At 45.3% G+C, this 24,910-nt stretch overlaps 2 protein-coding genes and 1 long non-coding RNA gene across 5 annotated transcripts in view; 1 reads left to right on the top strand and 2 right to left on the bottom strand.

Moving 5' to 3' along the window:
- Window positions 1-24,871, top strand: HABP2 (hyaluronan binding protein 2). Of its 3 annotated transcripts, none has more exons than XM_037399074.1 (14): window positions 1-157; window positions 8,481-8,517; window positions 13,576-13,704; window positions 14,791-14,898; window positions 15,309-15,425; window positions 15,792-15,911; window positions 16,614-16,785; window positions 17,213-17,307; window positions 17,437-17,683; window positions 18,546-18,688; window positions 19,034-19,168; window positions 20,679-20,824; window positions 21,725-21,925; window positions 23,278-24,871. In XM_037399074.1, exons 1-13 carry the CDS (start codon window positions 89-91, stop codon window positions 21,899-21,901), a joined length of 1,695 nt encoding a protein of 564 aa, XP_037254971.1. In that variant the 5' UTR covers window positions 1-88; the 3' UTR covers window positions 21,902-21,925; window positions 23,278-24,871. The 3 variants fall into 3 exon arrangements, with proteins under 3 accessions (XP_037254971.1, XP_037254970.1, XP_037254972.1); XM_037399073.1 differs by having other exon boundaries at window positions 8,481-8,515; window positions 13,568-13,704; XM_037399075.1 differs by lacking the exons at window positions 1-157; window positions 8,481-8,517 and adding an exon at window positions 12,557-12,695.
- LOC119153137 lies at window positions 1,463-5,417 on the bottom strand. Its single transcript, XR_005106058.1, has 2 exons — window positions 3,784-5,417; window positions 1,463-3,083 (listed from the first exon to the last, which is right to left on the bottom strand). It is a non-coding gene; the product is annotated as an uncharacterized LOC119153137 (long non-coding RNA).
- Window positions 21,936-24,910, bottom strand: part of LOC119153529 (nebulin related anchoring protein) — a 54,151-nt gene continuing 51,176 nt past the window's right edge. The window contains exons 41-42 of the mRNA XM_037400123.1: window positions 24,591-24,737; window positions 21,936-23,337 (exon numbers count right to left, since the gene is read on the bottom strand). Of these exons, the coding sequence (XP_037256020.1) occupies window positions 23,236-23,337; window positions 24,591-24,737 (249 nt within the window). The 3' untranslated portion in view covers window positions 21,936-23,235. The remainder of the gene's footprint in view (window positions 23,338-24,590; window positions 24,738-24,910) is intronic.

The raw sequence follows: 24,910 nt of genomic DNA on the forward strand, positions 1-24,910 counted from the left end.
CATTAGCTCACCCTCGAATGATTGTGGCTTATCTGAAAAAACGTAGGCAAGAAGAAAAAGCTAATTTCAAGAAAAAACGAGCATAAGGATGGTCAACAGTGCTTTTACCCTTCAGGTTCTTCCACTGGTCATTCTCCTAGGGAACACACATTTGTGCGTGAGTATGTTTTTATATTGCTGTTCTTGCCATTGCCAGCTCTGCTCCTTGCCGAGCCCTTCCCGGGCAGCCGGAGGAGCATTTAGCCAAGTATTCACATTTCAGGACACTGAGGTGCTCAAGTAAATGCTGCGTAAGAGGGAAGCCCTGTGGGGGTTTTGGAGCAGATACCTACAGCGACAAGGAACGACCTGTCTGGGTGCACTGGGTGACCACCCTGCGTCCCAGGGTGTGCGCTGGGGAGGGCAGTCGCTCCCCTGGCCCTGGGCACTGGGAGACCCCACACACCACTGGGATGCAGCATGAGCAGCTCATCTTCATGCTGAAGGGACTAGGTACCCGACTAAACAGGTCAGGGTATGCACTGGCTTGGCAATTTGGCACCATCTTTTGTCAGAGGTAAAATTTAGCCCAGCCGTGTGTTTTGGATGGCTGAATTGTCATCAGCACCAACATGGAAGGAAGGTTAATGGCAAAATATTCAACACAGCTAGAGATGGCCAGAGCCCTGCTCCGGCAGAGCTTGATAGACTTTCCCAAACCTATTCATCTCTTTAAAGAAGACTGAAAGAGTGACTCGTAACCAAAGCAAAGTTAAAAGTTGGTTTAAAAAACATTTTTTCTGTTCCTCTAAGCATTGCAAGCAAGTAGATTTTCTCATGAAGGAATTCAAAGTTCTTTCAAACCCCTGCTTTCCTAATGATGTTCCTGTGTGTGCAGGTTCTTATTTACTGACATGCGTTGCAAAATTTCAGATGTTGACACGTTTAAATTGAGTCCTTTGGGAAAAATATATAGTGAGGAGATTTAATAGGTTATAGATCTTTTTGAAGAGCTCAGTGAATTTGCAACCGGTGATTTTTGCGACACAATAGGTATTTGTTAATTAGTGTATCATCAGAGCTATCTATCCTCTGACAGCAGTGGGTATGGCACACTTGATCCACCAGTACATGTGGCCGCTTACTGAGGGGATCAGCTCTGGGGTTGTTCAATGCCAGTTTTACAGACATTGTGGGAACGCAATCTAATATAAATAAGCTCATAATGAATTGGTTGTGTTAATTCATACTCAATGAGGAAGACGTAGGTGCAGTCTTAGACAACACGAATTCTTGCACAGATTTTTCCTAACTCGTCCTAAGCGTTAGATTGATTCATTAGCTTTGACAATCCTAATCTGACTTCACTCAAATATTGCTGTGGAAAATGTAGTGCATAACTCTCCCCACCCCTGAAAATTCATTAACACTGCTAAAATGCAAAAGCAATTCTGCTGTCACTGAAAAGCAGCACGACAGAATATTCAGCAGGCTAGTTTTTAATAAAACATGTTTTTTCTTCATAATTAATATAACAAGGTTTTCTGGCTTAGCACTTGGCATGGATCCCAGAAAAAAAAGAGGGGAATGAGTGGCCATGATGTGACCATTGCATGACAAACATGTTATGAGAGGACATTTTTGCCTTAATGATTTGTTCCAAAGAAAAAGTTACACCAATATAGTTTGAATGAAAAATTAGGAGATTTTTCACTTTGCTGAAACCATGGAAAAGACCCTTAAATTCCTATTTCCATCCTTTCCCAAAACTATCTACCTTCATAATTCTCATTTTTATTCAAGCATGGTTTTAGGAGTTTTTATAAGTGACACTCTGATTAATAAATATTTTTGGAGATACACAGCAGAAGTCAAATGCAGATTTAAGCAGTAGCTCATATCGAGTTGGTCAAAATAGAATGGGAAAGCACTCAGACATTCATGGATCTGGCAGATTTGGAACAGGACCCTAAGGCAAAAATTCCCATTCAGTTCTTTTTTATTACCTGAAAAGAAACTGGTTTCACCTGCATGAATCCAAACGATTTCCATAGACGGCATCAAGCTGCATGATGGGTGCAAGTGAGAACAAAATTTGGACCTTTATTTTAGCATCCATGATGCAACTATACCACAGGTTGTCTTCAGACATGACAGGTCTTCTCAGGTTGGGGGGTGGTGTATGATGGGGGTGTTGACTTTCAATTACACTTGCTCAGCAAGATACTGTAGTAGAAATGTGCCTGCCATAAGGTATTGTATTGTTAAGTATTCCTTACGTAGCCAAAGAGAAATCCAAAGAGCTCTGCTGCAGCACGTTGTGCAATTCAGCTGTGTATCCCTCCTTAGTCAGACTTGTATTGAAGCAACTTTTCTGAAATACACATAGATTTAAATGGTATGCTTAAACGTTGTGCTGAGTTGGGCTAGAGAAATCTGCAACAGGACAAGACCGAGTTGGATCCCACAACACTCCAGTGATGAAACTGCTCACAGACCAGGCTGCAGCTCCCATTTAACAATGCTCTAAAGTGCTTGGGCACATGCTTATAGGGGGAAAAAAAAAGTGATTTTTAAATGAACAGATGTTCAGATATTTTTGTCATATCAAGGTTCCCTGCAAACTTGACACCCCTGGCAGCAGAGGGGAAGACATGCTGGGGGCAGAGCAGCAGAGGTGGCTCTTCACTGAATATTTAGGAATTTCAGGGTACGGCTGTCTGCTTAGTTGTGATGGCGAGTATTTTGAAGTCACTAGCCATGACTACTCCAATAACCAAGTGCGCTTAGTAGCAGAAAGGGAAGGATTATAGTATCACATGAAGATCAAATAATTGCAAAGAAAACTTATCATCAGTGCCCGTCTCCTAGTCAGCCCATAGCAGGTAGGAAACTGCTACCAGTAGTACAGGTCTTTCCTCGCCTCGGGTGCTTGGAGACCGATATTTTAGGGTGTCCCAAAGGCAGCTCTGTCTGGCATCCTTTTCTACCCACCAACGGATCTATTCTTGTAGTAAACGAATACTCCTGCTCCCCTCACCCTCTGTCCAGTGCTGCACCACTGACACAAGGGCTTTATGCTCCACTGTGTCGCCAACCGATCACTGCAAAATAAAGTGAATGTTGTCAAGTCCCTCCAGATCTGTGGCCCGCCAGGTGCATTGCCCTTCTGCAGCACTCACCTAAATTTGCCTGGCGCAGCAGGAAAGCAGCAAAGCCCTGGGAGCACCCCCCAGCGAAGTGCTCTCAAGAGGGAAGCGTTCCTCGCTGACCCCCCAAGGCAATCAGCTTATGCCCTGAAGCGTGCAGGTTGGTATCCCGTGTAACTAAAGGGACTTAATGACTTTGCATAAGCTTTAAGTCTAGCAGGATAACCTGCATGCCCGGCACTGGCTGGGAAAGCGTTTGATAGCGCAGCGCACTTGTGTTAGTGTGACGAGCCGGCTCCTGCAGCCCCCGTGAAACAGATTGTGTAGCTTCCCCTTGCTGTGGCATGCAAGGCTGACCCCTTTTTCCACCTGGGAGCACAAGCACGCCTCATCCACCAGCGAGCAACTTTAAAAACAGCCAGCTGCCACCAGGCCATCTCTTACAGTGCAAAGATTAATTTGGAAACTTTGATCTCTTGGAAAACAGGAGCGGGTAACGCCTGTGCAGAGAACCAAGCTGGTTTCAGCAGCACCTCTGAGGGCTCTCGCTTTTTCCTGGATCCCTGTGGGTTTAGTATCAGGTGCTACCATGGGAAAGGTTCACGACTAAATAGTCAGCAAAATAAAGACTTTAGATGTAAACTTATCTGGGTACCTTGGGGCCAGTCGATAAGGATCATGTCATTCACTCTGAGGCACACGTTGCGGTTCACTGTGGAGGCAGGAGGTGTCTTGCTAGTAGAGAGGTGAAGACCTCAGAGGTCTTGGTGGAATCCTTTCAGAGGATGGTTTCCCAGGCTAAAAATACAACGTGTTGCATGTGTGCTCCAGATGATAATATGCCCTGCTTTCATTATACTGCAACCGTGGCCTTGGCTGAGAAATACAATGTCATTGCTGGAAAAGCCACTTTCCCTTGAAGTTCAAAGACTGTCACTACCCAAGATGGTTGCAGGCAAAAATCTGGCCGATTGTAAGAGCATCAGAACTGTCGATTCCCTCCTCCTTTGGCTAGAAGCCCAGACAAAGGTTCCCACTGAGAGCTGTCAGCGGGATCAAGGGGTTCACTACGAAAAGGCAGTAGTTGTGTCTGCCCTCATGGCTCCTTCACGCCTTATGTCAGTTGTGGATGGAAGTTGATCAAATATCCATGCTTGTTCTCCAGTTCATCCCCATCCCACCTCCTTCTCAGCTGCAAAGCTGTGACTGTACAGAGGAGCAAATGAAAGGGGTAATATTTGTTTTTCTGCTGTGGAGGCCACTTTCTGACAAGTTGCAGGAGAATTTGCACAACTTAGTGCAATTAAGGGAACACGTCAATTCCTACCAACGTAGTTTAATGCTTGAACTCCTGTAGTGCTTTGTTGCAAAGTGTGTACATCTGCAGAGGTAGTTTTCACCCCTTTTGCTAGTCTGTCGTGCCAGCTTGAGTAGCTACACTGTTTTCTCTGGAATGACTTCTGTTTTGCACATATGTAGATTCACAGCCTAACCCTGGGTTGTCACCTTTGTGCTGCCTGTTTTTTTCACCTGCTTTTGTGTTTTAATTATTCATTTTGATTGTAATAAAAGGTAGCAAATGTACCAAAGGCACAATAAACAGTTCAACTGCAGAATGCCCTTGGCAGCTGTAAATAATTTCCCTTGAATTTGGGGTCAAATCTTCCTGTCTTTATTCAGAAAGAATTGCCAGAGATTAACTGGACATTTTTGTCTGAGAGAGAGCAGTAGGATTCTGTTCCGAGACCAAGAAAGCATGATTCTGGCATTACTGTTTGAAATATATTACATTTCATTAGTCTCTTTCCTTGAGGAGTTGAAATGGAAAAATGGAGAGTATCATGTATCTGCAGCGTACAACCTTGGTACAAAGCCTAATTTGCAAAATTTTGATGGTTCTTTGGAGAAACAAAGTTTTAGTGAAGTGCTAATCATTACGATGATGACAACAAACAACAAAGGTCAGGTGAAATTAGGATATTTCGAATTTCAGCCATTTTTCCACCATTTTTTCTAGGAGCCCTATAAATGTACTCGGCTTCACATTCAGCAATGCACCGGTACCCATATAAAATGTCTCTCCCAGATTTTTTTTTTTTTGTGTGTGTGTAGAGTTTCTTTTTTATGAGCCTAAAGTAATAAAATTTAAAATTGCTCTCTGCAAATTCTTCCAGCTTCGTCCCCCGTCTCTGTGGACCTGCTATGAATAGGATCCAGCGATTTTATTCCCTCTTGAGAGAGCACACAAAGTATCGGTGTCGAGCTGCAGTAAGGCGAATGTTTGGTGAAACCAGCCCCGCAGCCTAATTTCTTCTCTCCCCCCCGCCCCCCCCCACCCCCCGGCCCCCTCCTCCTTTTGTTTGAATCCTGCTCCTCTCTTCCTCTCTGGGTTCAGCATTGCACCTCGTCGGAAGGACAAGATCCTCCTCTGCTGGCCATCAGCAAATACGGCACGGCAGGCAGGAGGCCCTGCCTTCACTGCCCCTGCCTGCACCCTCCCTGCAGCCCCTCCTCCTGCAGACCCCCCGCAGACCCCTCCTGGACACCCCACACCCCCCCGCCTCCCCCAGCCTGTGGCCCCTCCTAACAGCCTCCTTCTGCATCCCGCATGACACACCTTGCACCCTACGTCCTGCATCCCGCATCCCACACCTTGCACCCCACGTCCTGCATCCCGCATCCCACACCTTGCACCCCACGTCCTGCATCCCGCATCCCACACCTTGCACCCCACGTCCTGCATCCTGCATCCCCTCCTGGCATGGAGGAAAGGGCAAGCTCAAGCAGGCTGGAGGGAAGGAGGCAAGCGCTTCTCCCTCCTTTGCTGCATGCCACCATGGAAGGCTTCAATGCAGGGAGCCAAAGGGCTAAAATCTGGCCCTGCGCTGGTTAGCAGGGGTGAAAATGCATCACAACCAGTGTGGTCTGATGAGTGGTCCAGTGGACCCCAGAAGGGAGAATGAAAGCCTCCACACTGAGAGGTCAGCTCTGACAGGAAGTTTGTCCCCTGTGGCTCTGCGGCTGCAGCTTGTGACAGGTACATGATGAGGCGAAAAGCTCCAGGACAAAATGGGACACTGGAGCCTTATGGTAAAGATTGGGTTTGACTCTTGGATCTCCCTGTGCCAGGTGCTCCAGGAGCTTTGTTTCCAGTGACGTTTGTACTGTGGCAGCAGATAAAGGCTTTCATCCAAAAGCAGGAATTAAAACGTGGGACTCAGCCATGCTAGAGTACAAGCCACTGCCTGCTCTGAAGGATGCTACTGGAAAGCTGCACAGTTTCTAGGGCACCAGTATATTGCAAGAGGGATTTTAGGGTATCTGCACTTTTGTAGTCAGCTCTGCCCCCAGAGCGCTTGGATGGGAGGGCCAGGTGCATAACCTGGAAAAGAAAGTAGCATAGCAAAGTGCTAGGTCTCTCATCTTTCTTCTTCTCTTGGTGTATGAGCTATCCTCTTGGGCACTGTGAGACTATCACCTCTGCTCTACAGCTGGGGGAAACTGAGGCACAAAAGAGCATGATGTAGTCACGTCCTGCACCTCGCTCAGCCTGGGCTGAAGCCCTCCAGCATTCCCATGCGGTGCCAAGGGCTGCCCCCAGCGCAGGAGCAACCTGGCTGAAGTCAGACCCTTCTGCCTCCAAACCCTTTCCAACCCCATCAGGCAGACAGCACCACAGAGCTGGGGAGGGAGACAAAACGTTTCTTGCTTCACGCTGCTCCCATTGCTGCTTCCATGTTCTTTGTTTCATCTTTTCCTCCAAAAGAAAGGAGTACACTTGCAGGGTTTGTTTTGGTCTGTGTTTATGGATGAACATGACCAGTAATTGTAAATGGAGCAATTAGTCCTTTTCTTTATACAGCCTCCATTGTGGTCTGGCAAAGGATCTGACAAAGCCTGTACCTGCACTCAAGAAACACACGCACCAAAGGCAGAGCTTTTACAGCCTGTTCATTTACCATCATCCCTGCACTCAGTCAGGAGGGGCAATTGTGTGAGCGTGTGTGTCCTTCCAGCTGCAAAGGATTTAGGGGTGGGTGTGGGTATGTGTGTGTGTGTGTGTGTGTGTGGCTCACTTAAGAGCACCTGGAAAGGGGCTCTTGCTCAGTTTGAGTCAGTGGGAAGGGGAGAGCTGGAGTGTGTCTGTTCTCCCTGGCTCAAACACAAGAGGGATGCAAACGTGCCTGAAGCAAAAACTCATTTATATATTCCAGCTAATATTCACAAGTGTGAGTTCTGAGGTTTTTTTGAGGGTTGTTTCTTATTCATTGCTTTTTGTTCCTAGCCACAACCAGTGTTAGCTGAGAATGCTACTCTTTTATATATCATTTCTATATATAATGCACAACTAAACAGGGTGAGTGTTTACAGTTGGCTGTATCTGTAGCAATGTGTAGGTGCACATAATAATCCTGTGTGAGTGTGTGTGCATGTATGCTGTCTATTACGTGTGTTAAGTCATTTTGAAACACATTTTCCTCTGACAAATCATGTGAAGGATGAGGAATAGCAGTTCCAAATTTCCTTCTTTCCACCAACTGTTAGCACATGTATTCTTGTCACAGGCAGGTAATCCTGTCCGCAGCTGGGATTTAAAGCGAGAGGGAAAGCAAGCTGAAATCGTCACGCAGGGGATGCGTCCCAGCATGGAGTCAGTGTGTCTCCTTTCAGACAAACCTCACTCACGCTCTTTAAAGGCTGAGAGCTGTTTTCCTTCTTCTGTTCCTTTTTGTTGCTTGCCCTTGATATGAGCCAAACAGGAAAGGCTGGAGCCCCACGTCAGAGGTCAGACACATGGCATTTCCTCACAGGAAGTGCCAGAAATGTTCTCCTCCATCCAAGGGTTGTTGACAGCCTTCCAGCTTGGAGGTCCAGATCCCACCAGCCGCACCAGGTGTAGGGTCCCGGGCTGCGCTGCGCTGCCTGACCTCCGCTCTGCCCTGCCCGAGCATGTCCCAGCCTCCGGCTTTGGCAGCCGGCTGGAGCGTGGCCTCTGTCGGTATCTCGGAGAAGTTGGACAAACAGTCAGTGCTCGGTCACTTAATAAATAAGCAAACAGGCGATTTAACTCATTCAGGACAGATTTCTCCCAAAGCACACCAGCCCAGCTGCTTAGGCTGGATGCTCAGAAAAGCCAGAGCTTCCCAAGCAGGTTGTCGGAAGCAATGGGTGTTTTAAGACATCCTGTTAATCTTTTGAAAGAGCTCTTAAAATCCAACCCAGTTAGCTCCGAACTGGGTAACAGGCTTATCTGGATGTTCAGCAAACAGAAACTTTGTGCCACACACTGAGCTCCGTGATGCCTTTTGTTTTTCCAGAAACTGACTCTCTGCCCTTTTTTATCTCATGCAGGCTTCCCATTTCTCTTTCCTGGCTGACCTGCTGCGCGGTAAGTGGTTTCAATTTCTTCATTTTAACTTCTGCATACAAAACTGAGAGGCTGGCAACCTGGCCCATCAAAAGCCTTTGCTAGTGCCCTGTACTGAATTTTATTAACTCCATGTACAGGTTTACTGAGCTCGTAATAAGGCTTGTGATCAAGTAGAAAGTCAGTTTGACTTTGGACAAGTAATACGGTGAGCACTTGCAGACCCCCTCATGTGCCCTATGTCAGTGCAGGAGGCAGCGCTGAGTCGGGTCCCAGCAAGGAGCATGTCTGGCGCACTGAACCCCAAAACAGAGGTGCAGCAGCACCAGTTTGCAGCTGATCATGGGGTACTCCTAGACCACACCTGTAACTCACAGCTCTCTTCCAAGCCAAGACTTTTCTGCCACTCTGTGGCTTCATGTGCTCAACCCAGCTTTGGGGACCCATGGGTGACACAGTGAGTCACAGGCTGGAGGACAGGTCATGGTGCTGGGCTGCAAACCTCACAGAAGGATAAATAAAGAGTCCAGTTGTGCATGAAAATTGAAGGTCGAATGAACGAAGGCTAACTTTCCCTTGCAGCTTACAACTGACTGTGGAACTTATTTCTGCAAGGATTTGTCCAAAGTGAAAGAACGTTCAAAAAGTGTTTACAAGCTCATGCAAGTAAAAATTGTTAAAGACTATGTAGCATCAAGATGTTGATAAGGGAAAAGCTGTGATGAATGTTGTGTGAGGATGTGTAGATTGTGTGAGGATTTGTACATCCTTTCGCAGCCTGCTTGGTTCACATAGAAGATTATGGGTTTATTGATGTTTAGTATTTATGCCCTGCTCCTCCTTTTAGTGTTTTCAGTGACTCTTAGACATGAGTTTGTAATTTATAACTAAAAAAGTATTGCATTAATTTTGCTCATTTTCTTGCAAAAAAAGTGTGGCTTTTACTATGCACTCATTATTCATCTGCATTCCTGTTCATTCCGGTGGCATTTTGGCTTCCAGGTCAAACCTGCAAGCCCAGCAGGCTTGTAGCTCATAAAGCACTGCTTCTTTCCCCAAATCAATGCTGCTCTTCTAACAAGATGTGTGCAGAAAACAAATTTCCAAATTATTTGTGTATCTGAACTCAGTATTTGGCTTCTGCAATTATCTGGCCACAGAGCTGAGTGTGCGGCTTCATGCTTTATGCACAAGCCTTGTGCAAACTGGTTGATTTGCCTTTTGATAGTAGAGTATCACTTTCACCATTTCTTAATTCATTCCCTCCTTTGTGCTTTCTGGTACTTACTTCTGTGCATCCACTGCCCCGGCACTCTCCCACTCCCCACCCTCCAGCTGTCCCCACTCCTTCAGCTGTCATCACCCGCTTTCACCCAGCACCCGTCCCTCCAAGGAAAAGGTGCCGTAAATCTGCTTTTAAGCAGCAGCCACCAAACTTTGTGAAAGGCTCGCTGGCTTTGTGGTTAGCTGGTCTCACTTCTTTTGCAATTTCTATCTGAAGCCACAGATACTCCCAGCCACAGCCCGCGTGGAAAGGAGGAAATACTGCGAGGTTGTCTCTGCAGAACTAAATGGGGGACATCTCATTATTTAAAATACAGTCAGGATTTCAGCCTCATCAAAATAACATGACATTATTCTCAGAGCTGGAGACAAAAAGTATTTAGAAAGGTGGTGGAAAAACTCATCCTGCTTAAATGAGGCCAGATTTCAGTCAATCCCCAGAGGTTCAGAGAGCTTGAATAAACGCTGGGTCCTTTCTGGTGCTCTTGATGTGTGTTGGCAATAGGCTTTAACTTTGCACATCACTCATCTTGACAACTGCAGTCCAACAAAGTTACCTGGCCATTCAGGTCACTCAATGGCATCCTAATGCATCACTTTCTCACTTGGAACATTAGTCATGACTTGATCCAGTGAAGGTTTTGAAAACAGTGTGACTACCGGTGTTGGGATATCTGTTCTCTCCATAACAGAGAGCCTGTGTAAGCTAATGAACAAGGGGATATTGATCAGAAATCCATTGCTTGATTGACAGCTCTTGGCAATGTGAAAAACTGCAGATGAAAGCTTGAGTAGTTTAAAAGATCACCCAGACCTCAAAGCTGATTTGAAGCTTTAAAAGTCAATCTCTGCCTATCAATTATGGGGGGATTTTTTTGTACTACACAGAGGAAAGTTATTCTTTGAAAATTTGCATGCAGGATGTCTAATTTAATTTCATGTAATAGTCACTTTTCAGTGACAAATGTCAGATCACTGCTTTTTTAAGCATGTTAAGGTTTTCCAGCACTTACAAAGAACGAACACTCTGATTTAGTAATATGTTTAAATCAACCAGTATATCAGACTTTGTGCATTAATTATGTGCTCAGATAAAAAATAGTGTTGTTTTTGCTTTACTAAACCTATGGCTTGTTATGAATAATTAAAAAAATGGAATGGGAGCAGTTCTTAAATAAGAGATGTGGAAGCCAAATAGTTATTTAGTGTCGAAGCTATGATAAATAAGAAGACATTTTTTAGTTTGATGTCATGTACCCAAGTCGGGGTTTTCTGTTCTTTGTTGCTCACTGCTTCATGCAGTTTGGGAGGACATGGAGTAGCTGGGAGATAGAAGCATCATTCACGTGACCCATAGAAGCTATTCCTGTTTCACAGTTTCATAAAGAGGGATGGTGATGGAGAAGGCAGGGACGCTGGTGGTTTCTCACGTCAGCTGCATGTTCACGTCACCTTGGCTGGACTCCTGGCCAGGCAGCTCAGCTTCCTGACTCCCACTGCTCTCACAGTGAGACAGGGTACCCAAAAGCGTTTGCTGTTGTCTTCCCAGCCCATTCCACATGCACCCTTAACTCCATGGTTTGATCATAAAATTTCTTCTAATGGTAATTACCAGCCCACGAGGGGGTTGCTCAGTGTCACCTGCATGACCTTAGCCCTGGCCACCCACAAGTGCCTTCCTTGAGGGCTGCTGGGTGCCAAATTGGCCTGAGGTATACATTAGCTTGTCCCAAAACTTCCCAAGGGTCATCTGCCCTGTCAGTGCAAACGGGGATTTGTCCTCCTCTACTTTGCAGAGCTGACAGAAGCAGATATCCTGCAAAACAGGAATTGCATCTTGGCCAGCTTGGGTTTTACCGCAGAGATGCACTTAAAATAGTCAATGGTGGGTCAACAAGTAATTTCCTAAGTGTTGCTAATAAACAATTCATTGCTAAGAAATGATGCCAATGTTACAAAATGAAGTGACAGTATATTCATTTCTTAACACCATAGTTACACTGAGCAGTTGGCTTAAAAACCATGGTAGGTGCTTCTACAGTGGCTCAGCTTTTTGTGATCATTCAGAGCACTTGTTTTTCCTCTGTTGACTCAAGACAGTTCTCACCAGCCTGTAAAGCATGCTGGGCATGTTTGCAGTCTGCTTTTGGCAGCCATAACTCCCCTGTTCATCTTTCATAACTTTTAGCATATAGTATATTTTTCTGTTAGAAAGGCTACCCCATCCCTCAGAATACTTCTTGAAAGCGTCTGTGGAATAAAAGCCAATATTCCCCACTAAGATTTTGAAGATAAACAGGGGAAACAAACCTAGACTCCTTGAAATGATCCCCTCAAACTCAAGTCTGCTTGCAAATTCTCCCCTCTGACAAAGTGAGCTTGCAGGCTGCATTTCAGGCAAAACCCTCTTTTTGTTTTCCTTTCTTAACTACATCACATTAAATTTAATTTTGTTCACTGTAGACAATGTCCTTATCTTCCAGCGAGATCCTTCTGTTCCTCAGCAAGGCACACACTTCTGCAACACTTGCACATTGTCGAGACTCAGCTCCTGTGGAAATAATGAGCTGAGGAAAAGGAGTCTTGACTTGACATAGCAATAAATGAGGTGAAACTTTCCTCTTTTTTTTTTTTTTTTTTTTTTTTTTTGGTGAGAAATGAGAGTTGGCATGTAGGAAAAAAAAGAAGAAAAAGAGACGGTTCTATTTTAATATGAAATATAAAACACCCATTGTACAAAAGTGGAAATTCTTTTTTTTTTTTTTCAGAAGCAAAGAAAGAATAAAGATAAAGGCTGCAAGCGAATGAATGAGGAGAGAAAACTAAGATAATGCAGTCGATAATCAGTTCAAGGCAGAGCATTATCCATGGGGCCATCGGTCCGGCCCTAGGGGAGAGCTTTTTAAAATGTCTCTGTACGTAGCATAGCTTTGCTCATTACCATAGTTTGTCTTTGAAACAGCGGAGTGGCTTCCACTGTCAGCCGCCGTACCCACGCAAGGAGCTGCCAGCCCACTTTAATCAGCCGACCCCCAGAACCGCGGGCTGGCACAGCTGCGGGTGCCGCCTGCGCCGGGCTCCCGGGCAGGACGCTGACTGCTGGGGGGCTGCAGGCTCTGGGGGATGGGCTTCCAGCACAGGTCTGATGCGCTGAGCCCTCGCTCCGCAAAAGGGGTTTTGTGGGCAGGGGGTCACGTAGGGGGGCAGGTGCCTTGGGCCCTCACTCCCCTCCAATTTCCCTCAAAATGGGTTTCCATGTCCCGACATGGAGCAGGCACCTGCGTGCCGGTGAGGGTCTTGCCTTGCCCTGCAGTAGCGGTGATGCTGGTGATCGAAACAGCTGGACAAAGAAAATCCCTGCTTCTTGTAGGAGTCTAAATCTCCTTTTCCCATTGTGCAGGTAACAGCCATCAGCATCTTCCTTGGCCATGGTGCCACACGGGGGGCACATGCCCCTGCCTGCAGAGGCTCTGCCTGTGTCCCCTCTGGGGGTCCCGGCTGCCATCGACCGGGCAGCCAGGGCCCCAGCACCCCGTGGGAGCTGCGGCGAGGGCAGAGCTGGGGCCGGCGGAGCTCAGGGGTGGCCGCGCTGGGTGAGCTCTGCCCACGGCAGGCAAGAGCTGGACAGCACCTTTGGTCCTCAAGGTGATATGAGCTTTAGACCCAGTGGCATCCTAAACAACCTGAAGGAGGAAAAGACTGTCCATCCTGGAGGATAACTTCTTTCACACCTTCTCGCCTTCTAGCAGTTGTAATCCCTCTGTTTTTCCACCCTCTTCTCACCCCTTGCCGCAGATGAGGCTGATGAGTACGAGTACTACGATGAGTACACGCAGCCAGAGCAGGAGCCCTTCCTCCAGCAGCAGTTCTCAGAAGACCCTGACTGGTTTGAGTCATTTTTTGGCTACAGTGATACTAAAAAAGGTACCTCTGAGGGGTGGGCAGGGAGGAGAGGAAGGGGTAAAATCCCAATCCTGTGCTTGCAGCATGAGCATGGCAGGCCTCGGCTGCCAGCCTGCTCTCAAAATGCCTGCATCAAAGGGATGAGTTAGGAGGATCGTTTGCAGTGTTCTCCTTTGTATTTCTCTTGTAAGGAGCCTGTGTTTTATCTCCGGGTTTCACAGGATGGATTCTGATCATGCAGAACATTTCTGATTGCTACTACAAAAAAAAAAAAAAAAGCACAGGCTTATTTGTCTATAGACACTGTAAGATGTAATTGCTGTTTTCATGGGATATATGTTCTGTATTTATGCTGGGAATGAAATGTAGAGCAGGTTTGGTGTTTGGTTTTTTTTTTCTTCCTCCTTTTCTCAGTTGCAGGGTTTTTTCTTTTCTTTTTCTGTTTTTCCAAACTTCAGGAGAATAGGAAAGGCTCCTTGAGATTGCTCAGGGAACATGAAAGGAGAGACAGGGAAGTTGCCTGTAACATCCCCTAGGTTATCCCCTGGTGCAAAGAAAGAGCTGGTATATGGCTGTCCCTAATACCAATTGCTCCTGGCAGCCTGGAGTGGAGAAGTTGAGCGTGGTGTAAGGAGCAGCACTCAAGTGACTCTCAGTAGGTGCCTGCTCCCTTGGAGCAGTAGCCACCCAGAGGACTTTTAGTGCCGCATTGCAACCATTGGCAATGCCAAATCCAGACACCTCCACACCAAGTGCATGAAGGCGGATGCCCAGGGCCAGCTCTGGCCCTCAGATTTTGCCATAGAGGCAAATCTGTCCCTGAGCAAAGGAAGGGACTAGCCCCGTTACCACTCCATCATAGACGTGGCAAAGGAAGCTGAGGAGCTGCAGACCTGAAGCCATGAACTGTTACGGCTTGCAATACGCTCTGCAGCAACTCATAGCTGCTCCTGTGGCTGATGAGCCGATGCAGAAGCATGGCACATGATACATGGGATGCTGTGCCTGGGAAGGCAGCCTTCTGCAGTCAGAAAATAAAAGAAAAAGCAGGTGATGGAGGTGGAGAAGCTGAGTCAAACTAAACAATTTCCATCCTTGCCCTGGCAGACCCGTGCTCCTCCAACCCCTGCAAGAACAACGGTGAGTGTGAGAACAGAGGAAGCCGCTTCAGCTGCCTCTGCCCAGAGCCATATGCTGGGACTACATGTGAGAAAGGTGAACACTCTTTTCCTAACTTACACTCCTTATTTTGGCCCCTAATATTGCTGTTACAGCTCTGTCAATGGAAGCAAACACTGGGCTTTATAAACCCACTGCTGGTTGTGCTGCAGGTTCTGACAGCCCACCACAGTCACGTCCATAGGTCTCACACTTAGCTCTGCGTCCAGACCAAGGTCTGTCTAAAGCAGTATATAGTAAAATGAGCTTCAGGTGAGCAGAAAGCCTTCCTCTATCCCCTGCCAGGTGAGTAGCAGGGAGCTGCTCATCGATCCTGTAGATTTTTTGCCGTAGATACTGTGAACAATAAGGGAAATCCCAAGTCCACGCTTGCTAAATTAAAGCCTCCTTGGAGCATCAGGAGAAAGCGTGTCTTCCCATGATCCTCATGTCCCTGTTTTCCACAGTGAAGAACATGTGTTTGGAGAAGAGGTGCCACAGGGGGGACTGCCTGATTACATTAACCCCACCTTATTTTCAGTGCAGCTGCAACCACCCCTACAACTCACCGGACTGCCGACAAGGTGAGCACTCGGCAGGACACTGAGTGACCTGGGAGGGGGCGGGGACGGGACGACGGACACACACACAGCATGGTGAATGTGTCCTCACCATGGCCAGTCAGTGGTGGGAAACCTCCACCCTGGTCATCCAGCCTGAGTCTGCTCCAGCTCCCGTCCACGGGGCTGGTCAGTGAGGAGTCACGTTTGACTTACAGGGTGGTGGTTCAGTCACCGGTAAACCCCCCAGTGCTAAACGTTTTTCGAGTTCATAAGAACTCAAAGCCAACAGGCTATGTGGGAGCTCTGCCCGGCTTCCATTGGGTGTGTGAGTGGCTGTACAGCATTTAGCAGAGTGACAAGGCTCTTCTGTGTTTTCCACGTTGACAGCATCTTCACCGTGCAGGCCAAATCCTTGCAAAAACGGAGGTACCTGCATTCGGCACAGAATCAGATCAAAATTCACCTGCGAGTGCCCTGAACCTTTCCGAGGGAGATTCTGTGAGATCGGTATGTCACAGCGCTGGGGGGAAGGGTGGGGGCGAAGCCTCCAGGCAGCCAGGGTCTGGCTTCCCCCTGCAGCCAGGCTGGCTGATACAGTCCCGGCACCTGACTGCGCCCAGGGCACCGGCCTCCTTGGGGAGAGTGTCGGAGGAAGAAGCTGACTCCTGCAGCCACCATGGGCACACATCCCACACGTTTCCAATGAGAAGGATTTGTTTCTTTCTCTTTTAAAAGTTGATTGCACTTCAGACTCCATGTACTGCTACATTGCAGGTGACTTTTCCTCCACCACCTAACCTCTACAGGTTAGGTTCACAACCCCACAGCCTTCCTTTCGGCACATCCACTGCCCTAGCATGACAGCAGCTCTGTGCCCACCTCCCTCTGATCTTGCTGATACCAATTCTTGGCTGTGCCACCGGCAGAGAGATTCTCCTTTGGCATTAAGACACCCCTTTGCTGCTGGGGCTCTACCATGCAAAGAGGTTTCAGGCATTTGAAGTCAATCACTCTTCAAGCCGGACAGATGCTGTTTATACATATACAAATACCCTTGTTTCTGGCCTATGTAGGATAAGGGATATCATTACATGACCCAGTATGATCCTCTGTAAAGTGAACATAGGGCAAGGAAGGGAAGGAAGAGGACACACTTTGGGCAAGGAACAACATAACAGTTATTTTCATATTGGCATTGTCTTCCTCCAGGACCGGATGACTGTTATGGAGAGGCCTCCTCTGAGTACAGAGGAAAAGTGAACCAAGCAGCGAATGGCAAGACCTGCCTGCACTGGAATTCCCATCTTCTCTTGGACTACACTATTAATGCCTTTATGGAGGACGCCGACGCTTATGGCATCGGTGAACATAACTTCTGCAGGTAACATTTTGGTGAAGCAACTATAAAGGTCTGTATCAGAGAGCACTGAGAGCAAACTGCTCATGAGTTTGGCAAACTGGTGGTGTTAAGACCTCACATCTTTCTAGACACTGCTTGTTCATGAAAAACCAGGATGTTAAAGGGACATTCCCTACTGATGTGGGGCTTCCAGAAGCAGCCCTCATTTCCCTGAATCTCTTCTTCATTTTTCTTAAGGTTAAAATAGGTATGGGGAGAGTAAAATGGCAGAAGCTCCACTCTCTTATCTCAGGCACCTTCTTTGTCAAATCTTATGAAAGAATATCTTTGGAAGTTTGGCTGTCATATGGGAGCATGAGGCTGCTCCCCTAAGCATCTCAGCTCTTTCACGGGTTTTGTGGAGATTTATCCATCCCTGCTGGCTGACACTCTTAACCGTTGCCTTCAGGAGTCCCGATGAGGATGAAAAACCCTGGTGCTACATCAGAAAAAAACACAAAGTAGAATGGGACTTCTGTGACATTTCACCCTGCTCAGGAACAGGTAAAGAATTAGAAGTGAGCTGCTTGGCAGTGTGTAGGTGGTCCAGAGCAGCAGGTGACCCCCTATTACTTAACTCCTCCAGTCTGATATTATGTCTGCATTGTACATCTGCAGTCTCTTCCAATGCAGCTGAAGAGAGCCCATGGCCAACAGACAGCCCAACAGACCCACCTGGATCAAATGAAATGTTCAAAATATGCGGACAACCAGAAATTCAAAGAACTGTCAAGAGAATCTATGGTGGAGCTAAGACTACAGCTGGCAAACATCCCTGGATGGCATCTCTGCAGATGAAGACTTCAAAAAGGAACAGACATTTCTGTGGTGGAGTGCTGATTAAACCGTGCTGGGTCCTGACTGCTGGGCACTGCATTGAGTAGGTGCATGTCCTGTGCCTAGTGTGGATAAACATATGAAAATCAGGATGGTTATTACAGACGGTTTGGAATCCAAATGATTGTTGGGAATCAAATTAAAGAAAAATATGTATGCGAAAAAACGAACGCATACATGAAAATATATATAGACTTGAAAATGGTGCCTGCTGGAATAGTAAATGAAACTTACACACACACACACACTCTAAAATGAGCTAAAATAGTTGTGCAAGAGGAAAAAAGGAGGAAAGTAACAAGGTTTTGTAATGTATGAAAGAAGGACTCTATGAAAACTTCAGGGGAGATTGGGATACCTACCATAAGCAACATCATATATTTGCATTATAATTGAGATGCCCAGAACAGCCAAAAATTTATGTTCATGTGCCAGTGAGCTTAGAATATGACTTTTCCTTCAACATTTTTGTTGAACAGGTTAGAAACCACCATCCTTTCAAACTGGTAAATTACACTCTGGAGATCATTCCAGAACACATGATTTTAAGTATGCCCAGACGGTGGCAAGGACTTGTGCTCCCATGGCTCCCTGTGTTGCTGATCATCATCACAGTCACAGTAATAGACTGTGTGCACACTACCACTTTGCCCTAAAATGCAAAGGAAACCATATTTATGTGGCTTTAAAACATTTTATTTCATGATTGCAACAAGTTAAGAGCACATGTATCGTCTGATGCCACTGCTTCCCTGTCTAAGCCCTCCTGTAATGACCTCAGGAAATCTTGTGGCCATGGCTCTATGACAGAGGGCAATATCTTGACCTCCTGATACTAAAGGTGCAGGTTTTCACCACCACTGATAGACAATGTCTGTATGTAATTTACTTTTTTTTTTTCCCAGACAACCAGCAGAAAATCTCCAAGTAGTCCTTGGAAAGCAAAACCTCAAGAAGAGAGAGCATCAAGAGCAAATATTTGATGTGGAGAAGATCATTGTACATTCCAAATACAAAGAGAAGGATGGTATCCCACACAATGATATCGGTAAATCGCTTCTGTTGAATATTCCTGTGGTTCACCTCCAGCCTCAGTTGCTTGACGCTCCTCTCTCCAGCTAAAGTCAATGTAAAATTCCCATTGAGACCATCTTCTGGAAATAATGAGGCCAAATTGTGGGTTAAACCCGTTTGGAGCTTTGGGATGTGGATCGTGATGGGCAGGCAGAGGTCACTGTGTGGGAGGAGCAAAACAACAGGGATAGGTCTGGCATGTAGTGCAAACAGAACATCAAGTATGTGCAGCTTTGCCATCGTTGTGCCACAGACTGGTAACGATGGCTAGGCATTAAAATTAGCTACAGACACTTTGTGTTGTTTATCTTCTTTCCAGCACTACTTAAATTGAAGCCAGTTGATGGTCACTGTGCAGTGGAAACAAAGTATGTGAAAACAGTGTGCCTGCCTGACTTCTTCTTTCCTGCTGGGACTGACTGCTTCATTTCTGGATGGGGTGCAACCGAGACAGGTATTTGTGGGCTAGCTGGATTTTGGTGGGTACTTCATGGCAAGGTGGGCTGATGCTTTCAGTAGCAATTGCCAGACCCAAGCGTGGACCTAGGCACTTAGTGAGACCAAGACATGAAGTTCAAAACTAAGGAAGGCTAAAGCCCTGCCATAGAAATTACTCATTAGCAGAAATTTCCAACTGCTAGAGCAACCAAACCTTTCAGCATTCTGAAAAAATCCCTGACGCATCTTTTTTTGCCTGCCATCTGACACACCGTGTCATGGTTTCAGCTGCAGCCAGCAAGAGAAGCAAGAAGGTATCAAGAGAGAGGCTTTTGTATTGTTTGTGTGTTTCAAGACAGGACCAAGAAAGACAGGAATTTTCACATGGATTTCCAGCCCATTGGGTCAGATAAAGCTTTTCAGAAGCAGCATCTGGATCTTCAGATGCGCTGAAAAATAAAAAAAAAAATAAAAATGCAAAGCTTTTAAAATTCAACCAGCTCTGTCCAAAACCTTTCTTGCCCGCAGTAAATCCTAAGGGGAGAAATTACTATTCTTAAAAAAAGATAATGGCAATTTTCTGAAAAATGCATTTTCTCATGTTCTGATTGATGTGTTGCTGTAAAGCAGCAGAAGGAAAATGTGTCACTGAGGCTGCAGTAGGTGTCCTAGTGCTTTGTGACTGATACAGCCTCATATGATACATAGGACCAAATTCTCCCTTCTGATGTAACTCTCATTGAAGTCCACAAGAGACAAGTGTGTTCATTTGATCAGAATGCACCAACAGAATTTAATGGACATTTTTTAAAAGTTCCAAATAAAAAGTCTCCCTTAAAAAGGGTATGGGGGATTTTATTTTTTTACCCAACAAAGAATATCAAGTACCCTGTATGTGTTCAAACTAGACGGCTCCTTCTTTGAGCAGAGCTATTAGCATTTCAGGAAATCACTGCAGAAATGCAATATTTCCTGAAACTCATGCAGAACCAAACTTATAAACCACCTTTAATTATCTACAGATGTAGTGCTTTGAAGGTCTGGCTATTGCCTTTAGATGTCAAGTTATGTCTTTAGATTCACTGTAATTAATCATTGCCCTTAAATATTGTATGATTTTCAGGTTTCATCTATTTCATTAGCTTGCGTACTAAAACATCTAATGGCACCAGTCTGAGAAGTGCTGAGCAACTCAAAGTCCCATTGGGACCCATGGGAGCTGCAGACAACCAGCACCTTTGGAAAGCAGGATTACGCAGACAGAGCTGATCGGAGCCATGTTCTGAATACCTGACTTTGCTTTTATTCAGGCAACAACTCGGTGTCCTGAGTGAAGCTTCCAGGCTCCAACTCTAACCCTTATCATTTCAGACAGATAATTCTTTTCTTCCCAGGCTAGCACATGCATCCCCCCTGCCCTTCCCCCTTCCCCTCCAAATGGCAAGCAAGCTTATATTTTGAACAAAGACAACATGTAACAGGATTGGGAGGAAGCTGACTCCATTTTTTTGGTGCACATCCCATAGATGAAGTATCCCGTCAGCTGTTAGATGCCAATGTCAAGCTGATTTCACAGAGGAAATGCAATTCACCCACAGCATATGATCACGTGCTGGATGAAAGCATGTTTTGTGCAGGAAATCTTCAGAGACCCAGAGCTGATTCTTGTCAGGTCTGTTGCTTTTTCTGTATCTGAACACTAATTTTTTGCGTAAATAACCAGGCTGTGCAGAGTAATACTTTTGGCAGAGTGCTGCATATGTGTCTGTTTCTCCCATCGATGTATTTCAACACCCGTCGTCTTTCTTCAGCACAGTTTGAAGTGTATACCCCTAGAGCTGATATTGTCACTGTCAGCCACAGGCAGATCGATGGAAGCTAGAGACTCACCTGGGAAGTTTGGCTTCTGAGGCAGTTTGTTGTAATAACCTGAAAACTTGCCTGTCTTTTCTCTTTTTATTATGGCCTGTGCCACGAGCACCAATTCTAACCTGATTTTCACTATCAGAGCTACGACTCGCAGGGAAAGTCAGGGTTGTTAATTCTTTTCATTACAGCTAGCGCAAATGTGAAGCAAGCTCATATTTGTACTGTTTAAGATGGGGAAGTGTTTGAACAACAATTCCTAAGGTGCAAACTACCACTGTGAGCACATTTTTCAATAGAAAACAGCAATAAAACAAAAACCTGAGACCAACCAGCTCACAATAAAGTCATTTTGAGGGGTGTGGGAGGCAAGTGTTTTCATTTACACCAAGGATCACATCTCTACCTTTCTAACTCAGTCTCTGAATGCCTGGTACTTTCATGCCTGGGAAATTTCACGTGACCTTGTCAGATATACATCACAGACTTGAACAAACAAAAACTAACATCCCAGAACCCTGGTATCATTTGACCTGTCTCCAGAACTGCAAGCCTACTCAGGGACTGAGCAGCATCTGTTGGTACATCCGCTAGGAAAAAAAACCCATGATTACAGCTTCAAAGCCATATGATGAGAGGGGAGCATTATTATTTTTGTTAACATTTTGCTTCACGTTTTTTATACATGTGTGCTTTTTCTCATCAGGGAGACTCCGGAGGCCCACTAACTTGCGTAGAAAATGGCTCCTACTATGTATATGGCCTTGTCAGCTGGGGTGATGGATGTGGGTTAAAAAACAAGCCAGGAGTTTATACCCAGGTGACAACATTTCTCAGTTGGATTAAATCCAAAATTCGGTCTGAGTCAAGGTCACCTCATTAGCAGACAGCTTTGGAATAACAAATGGTAAGCTTGAGAAATTTGCTTGTTTTTTATCATTTCCTCAAATACCTCCTCTTCAACCAATAATGTTACCAATATTTTCTGATGGCCTACATGCGGCATCCTTCATCGCCACCTTGAAAATAGCCTTAGAGCATTAGCTAGTGTGTCAGTGACTGTTTTTCTTTTGGGGGGGGTTGAAATAAGCCCACATTTGGCAGCAAAACAGATCAGAAAGTAAACCAACTCCAGTTCTTCCCCAAACCAAACAGAGCCACAGTTACCAATGTTTCCAGTTCTGTTTTTCAAGCCCTGAAAATTCTGCAGGCTCAGCTGCTGCCAGCCATTTACTCTTCCCCTCTAAGAAGACATGACCTGTCTAAGGTGTGTTTTTTCTGTAGTCATTGGACCCTGACACCTTAAAACTATTGGTGTGTGCTCTTAAAGCCAGTACCATTTTTCACATACATAAAAATGATGTGCCTAAGTTTGCAAGACTGTGCCATTGCAATTATCTGAGGAGAGAGGATCAGGCAGGAGAATTATTTTTAAAAGCACATCTGTAGGGTAAATAACCACAAATTCCATCAGTGATGCATTCCAGATTGAAAAAGGAACAAAATAATATTGGAATGATCTACTTTATTCCTGATTAGAGGGTAGCTCCTTATGCTCCAGATCTACAAAGATATATATGTGCCTAACGTCAATACTGGTGAGACCTAGGGGGCATTAAATCCCATTAAAAAAGTATGGCTCTGAAGCTATTGGATAGTTCTTGGTGTTTCATAAAAGTCAAATTGTGTAATTTTTGCTCAATTAGTCTGCACAGAAACTTGAAAAACGGGATTGGTATTAAATCAGGGTATAAAGAATAGATATGTTTGTGAAGAGCCAATTCCTTAAAACAGTGATGTCCCTTGCATCTGAATTCCAGGGTTTACAACCTTCTCCAAGCGGCTACCTAATCTATCAATAGCTACCCCTATTGCGATAACCACAACAATTCAACCAATTTATTCATTACAAATTATTTTATATTCTACCGACCCGGTTCATTCATCTGTAGTACAAAGCTGAGCCTGCCAGTCACCTAGTATTAGTTTCATTTACAGCTTCTACAGATATCTACAGATAAATATCAGATGCTGTAATACATACAGTGATAAATCACCAAGTAGCTGCACAAAAATAAAATGATCAGTTATAATTTGCAATGTTGAGGTTGCTTTTTAAAACAAGAAGTTTTTAGATGCCATCTATCATGCTTCCGGAAAAGCTACAGGATTCTCAGGACAAGACGAAAATCTATTTGTGTTGTGTCATGTTTTTCTTTACTTCTGATGCAGCTGCATTTTCCTTCTCTTGACTTGCAGAATTTCTGAAGCATCAGGGTTGACTGTGACCTGCCGAGATCCTTCTGCCTCCAATTGGTCCTGTAAAATCAAACCCAACCCATGTAAATTATGAGGACATCCAGTGGACAGAAGAAGGTTTTAACTATTCTATAAAAAATACTTACATATTAAAAATTATCACAACTGGCAAACAAATGAGCAAAATCTAAATCACTGTCCTGCACTGAGCGAACCTCTGAGGTGGAAAAGTGTAAAAAATGGAGCCGTTCACATAGGTTAGGTACCATACATATCAAAGGACTGAATGTGTTCACATCCTAATTCCTAATTTGAGCCCTAAATAAAAAGCAAGCCAGCAAATACCCAAATTCCAGGTGGATTGCACACCTGCAGCTTGCCCTTGGACAATCAGATCATTATCATACCTAGAGCTTAAGAAGACAGTGCCTGCAGTCCCCACTGCCTGCATTACTCAACCATAGTTATAATTTATTTCCAGAGTAACTTTTCAGATGCGAACATAAACCATGGATATGTCCTGTTTCTCTTGGGCTGGATTATTGTTTGACTTGTTGCCAAAGTTAAAACTTAAACGAAACAAGCATTTCAAGTGCAGAGCTTCTCTTCTATTGTAACTTAACGCTTCTTAACTGTAGAGGCCACAAGTCATGGACTTCTGCTCTCTTGTGCTGGGACACTGCGAACTGGGAGTCATCCCTGTCGAGGTAAAGAGAAGAAAAACCTGGAAGATCCCAGCTTGTAATTTCTTGTATCTTGAGCTGGACAGAGATGGAGGAGGCTGGATCATTCCCCCTGTGCAAAAAGCCTCCCACAGCACACATTAGGCTGTTAGAAGTCTACATCAAGCCTGTCAATACAGCTGCGAGTGGAGGTTACAGGGCAACACATGATTACATGGCAGCACACGGTGTCTCAGTGGAATTAGGAAAAGAGAATGGCAGTTGTACAAGGAGTCCCTTCCACCTCTGCTTCTGCTTTCCATGGACGTACCGGGACACCTATTGATCTGACAACATTCAAGAGTTAAGTGAAACACATCCCACAGTATAAGTAAATCCTATTCCATGGCACTTCCTAGTCCCTACAGGAATTCGTCAGCAATGACAGTGATGAATTCTCTTGAATTCCTTCAAATTAAGGTTTACACAAAGCAACAAAGCTTCATGAAGGAAGTATGCATATTCTGTTCAAATAATGAGAAGAACTGTAGACTCCAGGGAGCATTCAAAAGCATTCTATGGGATGTGTGCCTGCCTGCCTTCTAGAGAGCAGAGCTGCTGGGATCTGTGAGAGTAGTTTACTCTACTTACAACTCCAGGTCCATACTGAGCAGACTGCAATCCCATTTCCCGAATGTACGCCAGCTCAGCAGCTCTTCTTGCCATTTCGACTTTGTGAGAACCTGGGGGAGTCCAGCCAATGCCTCTGAGCCAGTTCAAGTCAGACTTGTACTTTACCTGAGAGAACGAAACATACATCAGGGTGTCTTATTTTGTTTGTCTCCAATCAAACCACATGCCCTGGGTATTCAAGACAGAGCATATAAAGAGCAACAGAGTCTATAATAAACACATTATTCCTTTTCAGCAAACAGACTGCAGTTCTTTCAAGAATATGATTTTGTTGATAG

The sequence above is a fragment of the Falco rusticolus genome, chromosome 9 (assembly GCF_015220075.1).
Source record: "Falco rusticolus isolate bFalRus1 chromosome 9, bFalRus1.pri, whole genome shotgun sequence".
Taxonomy (NCBI): domain Eukaryota; kingdom Metazoa; phylum Chordata; class Aves; order Falconiformes; family Falconidae; genus Falco; species Falco rusticolus.

Excerpts from the sequence above, each read along its gene's own strand:
- HABP2 (XM_037399073.1), top strand. The coding sequence starts at position 89 with ATGGTCAACAGTGCTTTTACCCTTCAGGTTCTTCCACTGGTCATTCTC. Across the intron at positions 14,899-15,308 it reads TGGGACTACATGTGAGAAAG|TGAAGAACATGTGTTTGGAG; the intron begins GTGAACACTCTT and ends TGTTTTCCACAG. Across the intron at positions 15,426-15,791 it reads CTCACCGGACTGCCGACAAG|CATCTTCACCGTGCAGGCCA; the intron begins GTGAGCACTCGG and ends CCACGTTGACAG.